The 14,334-nt window shown below is 40.1% G+C and overlaps 1 protein-coding gene and 1 pseudogene across 2 annotated transcripts in view; one reads left to right on the plus strand and one right to left on the minus strand.

Annotated features, from left to right (window-relative positions):
- The window catches only part of CAMK4 (calcium/calmodulin dependent protein kinase IV), a 192,318-nt gene extending 179,603 nt beyond the window's left edge, over nt 1–12,715 (minus strand). The window contains exon 1 of one of the 2 annotated variants that reach the window (XM_016137251.2): nt 12,399–12,715. In XM_016137251.2, the coding sequence (XP_015992737.1) occupies nt 12,399–12,559 (161 nt within the window). In that variant the 5' untranslated portion in view covers nt 12,560–12,715. The remainder of the gene's footprint in view (nt 1–12,398) is intronic. The other variant, XM_036226183.1, reaches the window with a different exon arrangement.
- Nucleotides 3,609–3,725, plus strand: LOC118607626 (annotated as a pseudogene).
- Nucleotides 12,716–14,334: the final 1,619 nt, after the last annotated feature.

Below are 14,334 nucleotides of genomic sequence, written 5' to 3' on the forward strand. Positions count from 1 at the left end.
TCCCAAGCAGACACTAGACTAATTTGGGGAATCACTTAGTAAATTATATAAATGTCTAACCACTATGCTGTATACCTGAAACTAATCAAAATAATACTGAATGTCAGCTCCAATTGAAAAATAAAAATTAAAAATAAATAAATGAAAAATTAAAAGCACAAAATAAAAATAAAAATTATTCAGGGATCTATTTGTACATTTATAAATTCTTTGCAGCTTAGATTCCCCACTTACTCCAAAAGTTGCTCTGTCTCCTGAATACACAGTAAAGAGCTAAGGTAGTCATCCAGGGAATTCAGCTGGAAGAAAACGCAGATGTGCAGATGTTTGTGGCTAGATGGGGCCTTAGAGGTAAATGATCTAATCACAGATGGTAATACTATTCCCAATCACTCAGAGATGGGGGCCTTTTAAGAGAGTACAGACTGATGAAAGAGCCCCTTGGGTTTCAAAAAGGCTTTCAATTAGAGAAGCTCTGCAGGTACAACTGACTCACATAACAAATATTTACTGAGTGCTGCTCACTGCATCCAGGCATTGCTCTAGGTGCTGGGGTCACAGCAGAGAGCAGAGGCGTGGCCCCTAACTGCTTACATTTCAAAGAGAGGGCCACAGGCATTCAATAAGTAATTTCACAGAGCGTTGGTTTAGGAGAAGGCTGTGTAGGGAAAATATCCTAAAGAAAGATAGATTTAAGTCCTGCTCATTTTTCTGCAGCTGTTCACCTAACATTTATTCATTTACTCAATATTTCACAAATATTTATTAAGCACTTATGGGGGACAGGCAGTAGGCTGAAGAATAGGCTCAGTAATGGGGATTAAAGATGGATAAGATACAGCATTCCTCTACCCGAGGAGCAGATGCCCTGGTGAAGACCACAAAGCGTTTATTTACCTGTAACACAATAAACATGGAACAACTGGAGAGCCAGGAAGTGGGAAAAACCTACTGCCTGGGAGGTATGATGACTATTCTGGAAGAATTAAAAGGCCAAAGGCATTTCAAGAAAGTTGTATGCTCACCATAGAAATTTAAAGACCCATGAGGGATCCTCGAGGCCTAGGCAGATTTTGTGGAAAGAGAACAAGCACTGGAATCTGACAATACTGGGCTTGAATCTCAGCTCCGCTCTCATCCCCAGCTGTGTGAGCGTAGTCAAGCTGCTTGACCATTCTGAGTTTCACCCTCATCTGAAAAATGGTGCTGGTGATGATCGCCTTGTTATATTATTGAAATAATTAACAGTACACGTACGACAGTAAAACCACATATCAAGCTCCTGGTAAACACTCCAGGCTGGTAATCAGAACTGGTGGACAATTGGTTGGGCAAGCAAGTTGGGGTCAGATGGCTAAACGGGACATGTAAACCGGACTTAGTATTCCCTCTATACAGACCTAATTCAGAATCAATATCCCCTCTCTCCCACCTGTGCCCTGTCTTGGGCATAGTAAGCTTCTGTGGCAGCTACGGAGCTAAATGTTTTTACATACATAAGTGATCTCATTTCATTGTCATAGCAAACTTGGGAAGGACATACAACCATGATCATTTTACAAATGCAGCTCAGTGAAGTTCAGTGTTATAACCAAAGGTACAGAGCCATCAAGTAGCAATTTTATCCTACCTGTTTTCCTGTCTGCACCCTGTATCATCTCCCTCAGTTCTTGTCTTAGTTCCTGCCTTACTCACCCCCACCGACTCAGCTGTCCAGAATAGCCTGCTTGCTGCCTCAACCTTGAAGCAGTTCTGAGCAGTTTTTGCCCAACTCTCCCCTTGAGTTGCGACTTCCTGAGGATCATTCCCCTCCACCAACTAACTGCCAGCTCAAGCCAGGACCAGCGCTCTGCTGCCTCATCCCAGCCAGGGCCAGAACCTCAGCTGCCCCCAGGGCCTCAGCTCAGTCCTAACATTCCATTTCCTCAGTAGCTCAAGATACAAAAAACTGTCTTGGTTTGCGATGGCTTACCCTGATAATTTCCTCAGGTTTCCATTCCACTAATGTATCATACACACACATGACAAGTTCTGTTTATTGTTTTAAGTTCACTTTCAGTTACAGGTTACTCTCAGGAGAACTTCTCAAGAGTTTATCTCATTGAACATTTTTATTAGCTTACATGTTCACGCTGGGGGCGGGGGGGAGGGGGGGAAAGAGTCCCATAGGAGCCACTAAAAATGTTTCCACTCAAACGATAACTCTTCAGAGGCCTACTATGACTGAATGCTCTAGGCCAGGCTGATTTATTGAATTATATATTTTGAATTAAGTCACATTTAATAACATAGTGCTATTTTCTTAGTGATTGTCCCAACAGGGAGCTTTGGAAAATACATGATTCAATTGAATGAACAGATAGCAGTATATTTACATTCTGTCAAAGATTAAACTTGAACTGATTAGTTGTCATCACTGAAGAACCACGTTGTATATCTGTTAAAGTCCCAAATGGAAGGTTGTCACTTACTAAGTTAAAACAGTCACAAACTACCTGTCCCTTTCAAGATAGTACAAGTAAGGCAGACCAAGATAAAAAATGCAATGAAGGGTGAAATGCAAGCAAAGGTCCCTATTAAACAGTACACAGAGACTTAAAGTAGGGAGAAATCATTTAAATACTGCATTGTAGGTAGCAATAAATGTGTGAATGTAATTGCAGATTTGCTATTCCCTACTCTTCTTTGTTCTGGTTTATAATATTAGTCAAATTCTGACTATAATCATAGTCATAATCATAAATCAAAAGAAAGTATACTTCTAACAAAGAATGCTACTATAAACTGGCAGAGAAAACAGTTAAGAACATGTCATATTCATGACATTTTCAGCAGACTATTCCAATCAGAGGGTTGTTCAAGCCTTTTTTATTTTTTAAGGAATATTTTTGTACCTGGTTAAGTTTTCAACCATATCACCCTGAAGCACACCTTAAGAAGTAACTGAGTGATGACGATGCATTTGTTAACAGGGTTAAACCGGCATTCTGGCACTAATGCCCACAACTCTTTAAGTGCTGCCCACCAAAACTCCAGATCAAAGCAGACATCTGCCTAAGGCGGCAATTGTCAGAATTAACCGAAAAGTAAGTTAGGCATGTTAAAATTGAGGTTCTTATAAAATAATACGAACTTGGGGTTCAACAACAAAGAAAAACAAAATTCATTTAACCCTCTGCTTGATGAGCAAGCTGAATTCCTTTCCTCTTTTTGTTTTCTGTTCTGTGACTTTTTTGGTTACAATGGTGGTAAGTTCTTATCAAAACTTTTTATCAGGTTATCTTAAAACACATAACAAGCACACCTATATACCCACTTCCCTTTTCTGCACAAAGACACATTTTGCAATATGATTTCTTTTTTGTTTGCATTTTGATCTATATATCTGCTTTTAAATCATTTTCATAAAGTAGACCGTTATTTAAATATAAGTAAAAATTTTTATTCAGTATCCACTTAAAACTACCACCATTCTTTGATGCAATAATCATCCAACAAGATGTTTTGACCACATGCTTCTCCCATTATGTATACTATGTACTTATAAATGCTATACATGTGCTACTGAGCCAATATGTAGTATGCTTTTTAAAAACATCTCAAAACAAGTCTATGGCCATGCTACCCTGAACGAGCCTGATCCCGTCTGATCTTGGAAGCTAAGCAGAGTCGGGCCTGGTGTACTTGGATGGGAGACCACCTAGGAAGACCAAGTACTACAGGCATAAAAAAACAAAAAAATAAGGGATTGTAAACTGACACGGTCCTTGCAATCTGTGAGGTCAACCAAGGGTTGCTTTGCCTAAAAAAATAAAAATAAATTAAATTAAATAAAAAAAATAAAAATAAAAACATCCAAAAACAAAAAATAAAAGCAAAAATTAAGAAAAAAAAATTCTCTAATACATTCCTCTAGCATCCCAGTATATTACACACACCCTGGTTGTGGACATCCATTTTGGAGAACTCTACTGCTTTAGTTGAGTCCTAACGTCTATTCAAAAAAAAAAAAAAAAGAATAATTCTATTTTCAAGAGATTGTTTATGTAAATAGAGTCCCAATTTAAGAACCACAATTAGTTCTTCTGAGAGATATACTTGGCATATAGAAGGCTTACGTAACATGCAGATAATGTTATTAAATGGAAAGAAATAATTATTTAAACTTTACTAGAGACAAATCTTTTATCAGTAGTTTTTAGTATATTATTTCATAATTAAATATCATTTCAAATATAATAGAAATATGATCAACTTGAAACCTATTTAATTATTATATACAAAATAAATTACTCTCTAATAAATAGTCTTTGGTTGTGAATGTTGATCATGGTATGGAAATTAATTTAAATACACTTTATGTAAAGCTTCTCTATTTTCAAAAATATGAATGAAAAATGGAGTTAGTCAACATGTTACATAGAAAACTGTAACTGTTACAATTGCATTAGATGTACACAAAATATGAATAGGCATTTGAAAGTTGTGCCACCTTAAAAAGTAATGTCAGGTTGACAATTTCAAAGTTTATGGGAGATTCAAGGTAGTTCCTCGAATAAAGAAGTCTTATAAGCTGAAATTCATCTAACTGAGGAGAAGCCAGAATTTTAGCCTCACAGATCTAGGTGAGAATTCTGCAAGCCATGGGCTAAGGGTTGCTTGTTTTTGTACAGTCTGCAACATAAGAATAGTTTTTATGTTTTTAAATGTTTTTTTAAATAAAAAGAATAAGTAGAAAAAGAAAAAAGAAAAATACTATGCAATGTAAAAATTTTATGAAGATCAAATTTACTGTTATAAATAAAGTTTCGCTGGAACACAGCCACGTGCATTTGCTTATGTGTGTCTATTGCTGTTTTCACTCAACCATCCCAGAGTTGATAGTTGGCACACAGAGCATATGGCCCACAAGCCTAAAATATTAACTGTCCGTCCCATGAAGGGCTCTTTACCAAGTTTAGGTAACTGATCTGAGTTCCCTCAGTCCCGCATTTGCCATTTCTCATCTCATCATAGGCTGTGGGAGGTGGTTTGTCTCTTTCTCCCTCTCTCCCTCTCTCCCTCTCTCTTTCTTTCTCTCTCTCTCTTTCTTTCTTTTTCCTTTATTTTTTTTTTAACAAACATAGCAAATTCTCTCTTACCCTCCTCCCCAGATTTATGGGTTAATGGCAAGTTCTGAGTCCCACAGTTGCTCCTATAGCCACTTTCCACTCCCGTAATGGTTATTTTCTTTGTTTTCAATTGATAATGACATAGTCATTTTTTTTAACATGCTCTCTTTGATCTGACATCAACTCGTCCTCCCAACTTTATCTCCATGACAATGTTCGTGTTTTGTAATGCTTGCAAAATAAAATGTATATCTTGCCTTTTTCTGTCAGTTTTTGTCTTTTTGTAGAATGCACTTTCCACTTGGTATGTCCTTCACCTAAACTCTACCTTTTAAAATCCTGCCAACTTTCAAGGTCCACCCTTCCTAGGAAGACACCTCGATCCTCTCAGCTGGAGTAATCACTGACTGAGTCATAAAGACTGCAGTGGTTCTTTTATCTCTATCTTGTATTAGTTTAATTTATCTATTTGTCTCACATTAAAATTATTGTTGATGCCTTATTATTAGTAAACTATACATATGGAGGCCAAATAGTTTTATATTCGCCACATTCATTCATACTCTAGCACCCTCACCCCACAACACACACACACAGACACACGCACACATATACTACCAACGTAAATTGACTAACTCATCCTTATTCAAAAGGTCAGACTTGTAACAGGACTTTACAGGTGGCACAAAACCATGGAATTAAATAACAAGGAATCAAATAAGAACATCATTTCAATGGTCTTGATTACATCAGGAAGAAAATCTCAATTTGTGCTTCTCTGATTTTAAGCCTGCTAATCTTTGATAATCTCCTTTATAACAAAGAGAGAACAATCTTCAGGCTTGGAGCCTTCTGCAGTCAAACATTTCCAACTACGGTTTAATAAAAATGCTTTGTTTTTATTGCAATTTATTTTTAGAATTTGTTTCTATTATGGTATGGATACTGGTTTTCAATTTAATAAAAATGAGTATTCTTGCTAAATAAATTTAGGTTAACAAAAGTGAGGTGACAATCAAAAATTTTAAGTAAATTATAGTAAGGTGGTATGCACATACGACACCAATCTTAATGGTATTACCTAGACATGGGAGGAACATTGGATATGGCGGATACTCAATAAAGCCAAATAACTTTAATCCATCAAGCTCCTGTTGTTAACTATCTACACAACTAAAAGAAACTCATGTAAAAGCCTAGCTTCGCGCTTCTGAGACTGTGGTTCTCAACAGGAAAAGGGAGATGAGTAGGAGACCTTTGACAACGTCTAGAGACATTTTTGGTTGTCACAACTTGGGGGAGGGCTGCTACTGGCATCTAGTGGGTAGAGGCCAGGGGCACTGCTAAACATCCTACAATGCACAGAGACCCCACAACAAAGAATTATCTGGCCCCAAATGTCTAGAGTGCCAAGGTTACGAAACCCTTTCTCTAAGAGAAAAGAGAAGGCTCTACACAAACTACTCTTTGCCCATCATTATAAATCACCCTCTGTCCAGCACTGCTCCTGTCCCTATTTGATCTTTGCCTCTGATAAGATTACTGAGGAAAATCCCCCAACCACATCCTACACTATTTACATTTCCACACAACCATGGCCCTCCATTAGCAATTGGAATTTTAAAAAATGGACTGTATAGTACAGTGCATGTCCTTTATGTGCTAATACTATGCTATCGGTATTTAAATTTAACTTCCTAATTAAACCATTGGAGTTATAAAATTTTCAAATGATCCTGCATTATCAAATAGGGAAAAATAATTAAGATAAAGATTAATATAATTTGAGTAAAACCTTGATTCTAGTTGCTATTAATTTCATGTAAAGTTACTCTTTGACTTGAATTATATGATTCATTTGACTCAAATAAATTTTGCAGAATAAACTTGACCTTGAAATTTTAAAAATTCAATATTTTTATTAGATATGTTAGCTTCACCAAAAGGGAGTCTAAAGAAAACTACTTTTTAAGCTAGTCCCCCCTCCAAAAAATCATTAATATAAAAAAACTAGTAGTTGAAACAGTTTACTTGGCTATAACTCAGTACTTTGTTCTCAATTGTATTAGTGCAAACACATAATTCACACATGTATGTCTGAGGGTAAAGTGTTTACAAGAAAGTTCTTTGAAGCTATTTTGTGGTTAGTGCTTTTTTTCTTTCTCTCTCTCTTTTTTTTTTTTTCCAAGTAAAGTTCTCCAGAACAGTTTAGAAGCAGATGGCACCTGTGTCTTTTTTCTCCAAATTAGGAGTTATTTTTTACCATTGCAACAGTATTTAAATATGGAAAAATAGCATATTTTTAAAGTAATGATTGTATCATAGTCTTTACTTGACTTAAAGTCTCTTTATAATGAGTCTATTTCCAAATTTAGCAATTAATATGTATTAACGTCAGTGGTTGGTATAGCTGGGAGGCATTTCATGCCTTCATGCCTTTAAGTTCAAGTTGATTTAACTCCTAATTCTGACATGCCTGTGGTTAAAATGATAGTGAAGGTGAAACTGCATCCCTTTCATTTCAGAGGCACAAAGCATTCTACTGACAGAAAGGCATCATTATTTTCAACATCTACAAGCAACAGAGGTGGCAGTTATCAATACTCCTGCTGTGAAGAAAGGAAACCGACTGCTGAGTGAAATTAGGGTCATGGTCACACAACTTTTAAAGAGAGAATAAACAGGTCACAGGATTTCTCTTTCCCCAGGGGCACTAGGACTGAGAGCATCACGTCAGGACCAATGGAGACCACATCTCAAAGAAGAGGAAGGGAGCATGCCCACCGTGCCTGGCCCATTTCGTTATCATTCATTCATTCTCTCTAAAACCATTTGTCGAGCATCTGCTGAGTACTGAGCACTGTGCGAGGTGATGAGCACACGATAGTAAACCAGTCAGATCCATAGACTGCCTTCTAGAAGCTTGCAGTCCTGTGTTCCCGGAAAGAGCCTGTGCAGCCCCAGCTTCTATTCTCCTACTTGCAATCCCACGTTGCTCCTGAGTCAACAGCCTGAGAAAAGAATCAGGTACGCAGAGAACAAAAGCGGGACCAAACAGTTGTATTTTTAATTCCTAGTCAGACAAAAAACATACCATACCCAAAAGAGCTTAAGATACTAAGTGTAGTGTGGGTGGCAGGCAATCTGTAGCCAGCAGCATGTACTTTGGAGAGCCTGTGAGGCCCTAAAAGACAGTGTCGGAGGGGCGGGGCGGGGGGGGGGGGAGCGGCGAGGCGCGGGGGACTAAGGGCATGAGAAGTACTGGCAAAGGGGAAAGGGAAAGGGAAAAGAGAGCATCTGATTCCTCACCAGCCAGAAGTGCTGGTTGGATCCCTTCTGTTAGAAAACTCACACTTTTTATGTTTTCTTACAGGAAGCATTTGGTGGTTATTTCCTGCGGCCAGAGTTATGTGCTACCAAGAGGAATACACCACTGCTCAGGCCTCCGAATTCCTCCACTCTACAGTGAACATGTCCTGGTCTACCCTCCTACCCTCTTTAGCCATTCCAGAGCACCCAGTAGATCTTGGGGAGACACGAGAGCTTTACTAAAATGTTTAAAAGGGGAAACCCAATAATGACTTGAAGGCAAACGAGGCGTACTTTTCTCTACAGAGCTGCTCCAATGGAGACCATTCAGTGTTACCAATTGGTTTGCAGGGCATTTTTTCAAAAGGACTCTGCCTCATACTTTTATCTGGCATACTCTGACTTATGACCTAAAACATCACTTTTCGAACTGAGTCACGTCATTAATGGGATGTGAAATCACGTGATTCAGCCAATATTTTTTAATTAAATAGAATAAAATCAAACAGCATAAAATAGGAAATAGTAAAGTACATTGTGGTAATAAGAATAAACATTCTATTATGAAACATGTTTCTAATTTAAACACTCTCTCTCTCTCTCTCTCTCTCTCTCTCTTTCTCTCCATTTTACGCACACATACATCTCACTATCTAAATCTGTTTGGTTCCTGAGGAATAATGCATATAGCAAGGGATCCTATATAATATGCTTCAATAAGATTGTCATATAAATGCATTTTTTTTTTAAATTGTGGATCAGGTTGTCAGATTGAAAGAAGCTACAGTTAAGTGGAATGGAAAGTTTAAAAAATTGATTGCAAAATAATTTAACATACTCTTCTTCTTTTGTCCTAATTATCTTTCACTAGGTTTTCCTGAATTTTTGTATATAGGACTACATCTAGTTCTATTGCAAACATTCTTTTAATCTCATGCAGCAGACAGAAACAAAAAGTGAGAAGTAACTGAAAATAGGACATGGGTTTGGATGCAGGAGGCTAAATCTCCATCACAAAGCAGACCAGGCCAAATCCTGTCCTTGTGCCAAACCACTGGACAGAGTCTGGACCAAAGGATCAATCACTCTCTAGGATATGGAGCCCTGAATAGAATCATGCCCAATTCATATTTTTAAGAAAAGTTGAATTTGTTGGTGTATCATGATTTTTATAAACTTTTTGACAAACTCTATAAAGGAAGCACTATTTTCAAATGTAAATTTAGAACATATTAAAATTAGTTTGCCTGATACTCTTAAATAACCCTCCTCACTCCCATTCCCACCCCTCACCCACATCACCAAAAAAAAAAAAAAAAAAAAAGCTATCACCTCTGCCCTGGTTTAAATGGTTACATGTAGATCATTGCTGCCAGCATCATCCAGGGGTTCTAGTGGTATAGCCTTGGGACTTTAGCTCCTTGAAATTCCCAAACACAGCCACAGGGTGTGTTGCCCTAACAGTTACATGTCCAATGTTCTTAAATTTAGGAGTCACCAGCTTAAAAAAGATAATTAGAATAAAGGAATGACTACTCAAACATTTTCTTAATCTAGTAGGGATTGTCTACATCCTGGAACTAACAACAGCCATACCACAAAACATCTGGGTCATTCATTGTTCTCTTAGCATTCTAATAGCAACTTGTTATTTAATAAGTTAAATGTTTCAGCTTTAGACTCCGGCAGAGTTAGCCCAAGACAGAGTAAAGACTTGAAACCTCTTGTTTCAACTTTATCACTAGTGAAGGAAAGAAGAGAACTTGTGGCACTCAGGCAGTACCTATAATTCTGTTGCATTCTCTAGCTTTACGGATTCATAGTAATTATATCTGTAACGCCAGTTGTTTTATGTTTTAGGTTTTAAAAAAACCTTTGATCTTGAAGTGATAATATTTCTCAAATTCTCAACCAAATGGAGTAAGCATGCACCTCACCAACACTGCCATCTACAGAAAATTTAACACACATAACTACTGAAAAACAGCAAAAGAATTTCAAGTTTTCTCAAAATATTTTAATTCTGTGATTTTCAAGCTAATCAAACAACTAGGTATCAGAGTGAGAGTCTTAGCAAAATGTAATCGATTTAGTTTGTTCTCCAAAATGTACTGCAAAATATAATACCACACTTAAAAAAAAAATCTTCAAATTCCTTAGGTTTTCTCTATGGAGTCTACCATCCCATATATGTGTATAACTGGCAGTTTATTTTTTTCTAACCACTTTCCCATTCTTTATATTAAGTAAATTTCTTGAGTTTCCTGATGATGAAGCTTATTCATAAAGATAACATGTGCTAATAAGTCAGAGCCAAATTGAGGCATCTGGGGTAAATGTTATTCAGAAAGCAGTTAGACTTGGTGGTGGGACAGTCCCTGTAACACCATTAGGTACTACTTCCTCTACTAGGTGATAGTTTCTAAAACACCAAGTAAACAATTTTAAGTAGATTAACTCTTTAATCAGAAGCTTATACTGCTCCAATGTAGCTCTCCATAAATTACAGTAGGTCTCAAGCCTTAAAAAAGGAGACATTTCATTTTCAACTTACTAGTAGATGCCTAGAACATCAGATCTTCATATGAACATTGAAAAACTTGATCAAATCAGCATAATTATGTATACATTATCCAATGCTCAAATATGTTGGAACATTTTTTAAACAGTGACAAACTACTAAATTTTCATTCAGAATTTATGCCTTTCTTACACACTTTGTGTACTCCATGAGCCATTAATAGTAGTGACAAATTGGAGGGAGGTGATACATACACCTTTTCACTAAGTACCAACATCCAGAATCCTGCACTGTGGTCTCTAATGACATGGAAGAAAGGAAGGAAGGAAGGAAGGAAGGAAGGAAGGAAGGAAGGAAGGAAGGAAGGAAGGAAGGAAGGAAGGGAAATTGGCAGTTAGCTAAACTCCAGCAAAAAGAAAATAGAAAATAAAATTGCAAAGTAGTATTAAGCTTCAACTTGTCAGCAGTTGAAATTACATCTTCAGATTCCCTATCATAAAATGAGTGTTGAGAAGAACTCTCCTTACCTACGAATAACAGAAAGGAAAGAAGGGAAAAGGAAAGAAGGAAAAGAAAAAATAATAATTTTCAATGGATAGAAGTATGAGAACATATGGCACCATTCACATGATAAAACTCCTACCGATTTCAATCTTTAGAGGAGGGATGGGGGACATTTCTGCAAGCCCCAGGGAGATGGCTTTTTGCATACATAATTGAAATAAGTCACTCCAGCACATGAAAGAGAAGCAGCAGAACTCTTCTAATTACCACTGCTTGGACCCATGTGCTTCTTTTTCTTTAGAGCCACACAGTTCATTATTCTGCCATCAACTCTCTTAAATGATTCATTCCCCCTTCACTCCTAGCAGACTCTGCAGGGAAGCTAGTGTTTGAGTTTAATTTCTAGTGCCGCTTACTTTAGGGAGATTACAGAGAGGAAAGAGGAAGGATCTAATTTGATAATTTTGTCAAGATTTGGAGGGGCACCTTCCGCCCCCACCCCAAAAAATAACTAGACAAACAGGACCCTCTGGCAAGCTGTAATTCCTAGCAAAGACACCAGTTGGAAAAGCTGGGCCCACGTGCGGTGGGAGCTGTCACCCAAGGGAAGTGGCAGCCGGCGAGGAGGAGGGAGATTGGAGGAGAGTCAGGTTGCTGCCAGAAAGTCACAGCTGCACGGGCCTGGGCGCTCCGGGGAACACCCGACTCGCGTTTGAATGGTGCTTAGTTCTCTCCCTGACACTAGGCGGGGAGAAATCAAAGGGCAGGGAGGCCGGCTCCCACATCCTCGGGAAAGGGACATCCCTGAGAAAGGGACAGCCCTGGGTGCGTCGCGGACTTCCCCAGAAGCCTCAGCCCGCGTACAGGGCGCCGGGCTCCACCAGGTCCAGGACGTCCCCGGCGCACACAGCCCGCCGCCCCCCCCGCACCCAACCCGCCGCCCCGCGCCTTACCGTCCCAGTTCCGACTCCACCTCGAAGAAATCGCTCAAAGCATCCCTGTTGGAGCCGTCGATCCAGTAATCCGGGACGAGGGTCCCGGCCCCTGGGGCCACACTGGCGGTGACCGAAGAACAGGACGAGGCCGAGCACGAGGGCACCGTGACTTTGAGCATCTTCGCGGCGGGACTCCGGAAGCCGCCGCCGCTGTCGCTGTCGCTGCCGCTGCCGGAGCAAGAAGCTCCGCCGCCCGCCGCCGCCTGCGAACGCCGGAGCGGGAGGTGGCGTCCTTCACATACACGCACACGCCCACCGCCACCGCCTCCCACGGCGCCCTCGGCCGCGCTCCAGCTGCGGCTCCCTTTCCGCACGCTCGCGAGGGAGGGTGGGCGGAGAAGGGGCGAGGAACTCGGAGAGGGTGTGGAGGGAGACCCGAGTCGCCGCCAGCGGGAGAGAGAAGAGGCGGAGGCACTGCGAAGGAGAGAGGTTCCCTCCCCCTCCGCTCCCTCTCTCCCCACTTCCCCTCCTCCCTTCGCCGAGCCTTTCCAGCCCCCCTCCGTTTTTCCCTCTCTCCCTCTCTGGCAGTGGCTGCGGCGGTGCCGGCTTAGGGCGGCTCCGGATGCAGGAGCTTGGGGAAGGCACTAGGACCAGAGCATCATCCCACGCGCCCTCCCGCGGGAGCCGGGAGCCTGGAAGAGACCCAGCGCAGCGGGATGCTAGCTCCGGGAGTGGCGTGCGCCCTGCGCGCTCTAGGAGCACATGGATCCTGACAACCCGGCAGGTGAGAAAGGGACTTGGCTGTTGGCACAACTCGTCCCTTCTTGAGCGCCCTGGTGGCGAGTCCCTCCCACCGGCTAACCAGCCATCCCTTGTTCGTCCCTCTAACAAAGCTTATATTGGTGGCTGGGGAGGGTGTCCTGTGGTCGCTTATCCCCCAAGGTTCCTGTGCTCAGACCCCGTGAAATCTGGAGGAAAAGACAGCACCCGTGTCCACGTCGACCTGACTCACCTTTGAGTGAAGTCTTCTGTTGGAAAAGATGCTGTTGTGCTGCTGCAGTCACTGCCTCTTTTGACACTATTGGAGCTCCTGAAAAGGCAGAAACTTGCTGTGTCTCATTCACTTCCAGCTTCTGAAGGCTAGCAACAGAAGGGACCCACAGAATTACAGGCCTGGAAAGGCCCTGTGGAAGCCAACGGGTCCAGCTATCTATCTTAAGGCAGGACCTGTCATCACTCATGTCAGAGAAGGTTGCTACATTTAAAGCTGTCTTATTCCTTTGTCCCATCACAGGCATTCTAATGTCTGTCCATCAACATCAGGCTATTCTTATAAGTATTGGTTAAATGTATGTCGTTTATATTTCTACCCTTGAACTTTTTCATTTCAGATATCAGTGGAGATGAACAGCAATTAGTCATTACATTCTGCAATAAATCTTTATATATAAAGACAGCTATTACATCACATCTCATTTCTGGCTAAAATAACTCTAGGCCCTTTATTTAATCTTAATTCACAGGTTTCACTTTTAGTCTTTTGTTTCTGCCTTTGCTCCAACATGCACTAAATTCGTTTCAGTGTATCCCCATTTCTGATAACACCAATCAACAAGGTCCAATACTTTTCTCCCATTTATTGATTTATTTCTTACACTTAAGAGCTTTTGTTCTATGTTGGTAAACTACCAACAAAAATAATCTAGATATGTGATCCTTAGTTGATTAGATATGAACAATAAATACAAAAATGATTCCTTACAGGTAATTTTATGAAGATGAGCACATGCTCAATTTACAAATGCCCCCTAGCTTCCCCCCCCCAAAACACAAGTATATATAAATTCATACAAATTAAGTTGAATACTGAATTATTTGCCAAAAGACTAAAAATGCTTACATGACTTGTTACTCTTCAGAGAATGAATTCACTTATCTTCACTTTACATTAGAA

Source organism: Rousettus aegyptiacus, unplaced genomic scaffold (assembly GCF_014176215.1).
Source record: "Rousettus aegyptiacus isolate mRouAeg1 unplaced genomic scaffold, mRouAeg1.p scaffold_m13_p_8, whole genome shotgun sequence".
In the NCBI taxonomy this organism is placed as follows: Eukaryota; Metazoa; Chordata; class Mammalia; order Chiroptera; family Pteropodidae; genus Rousettus; species Rousettus aegyptiacus.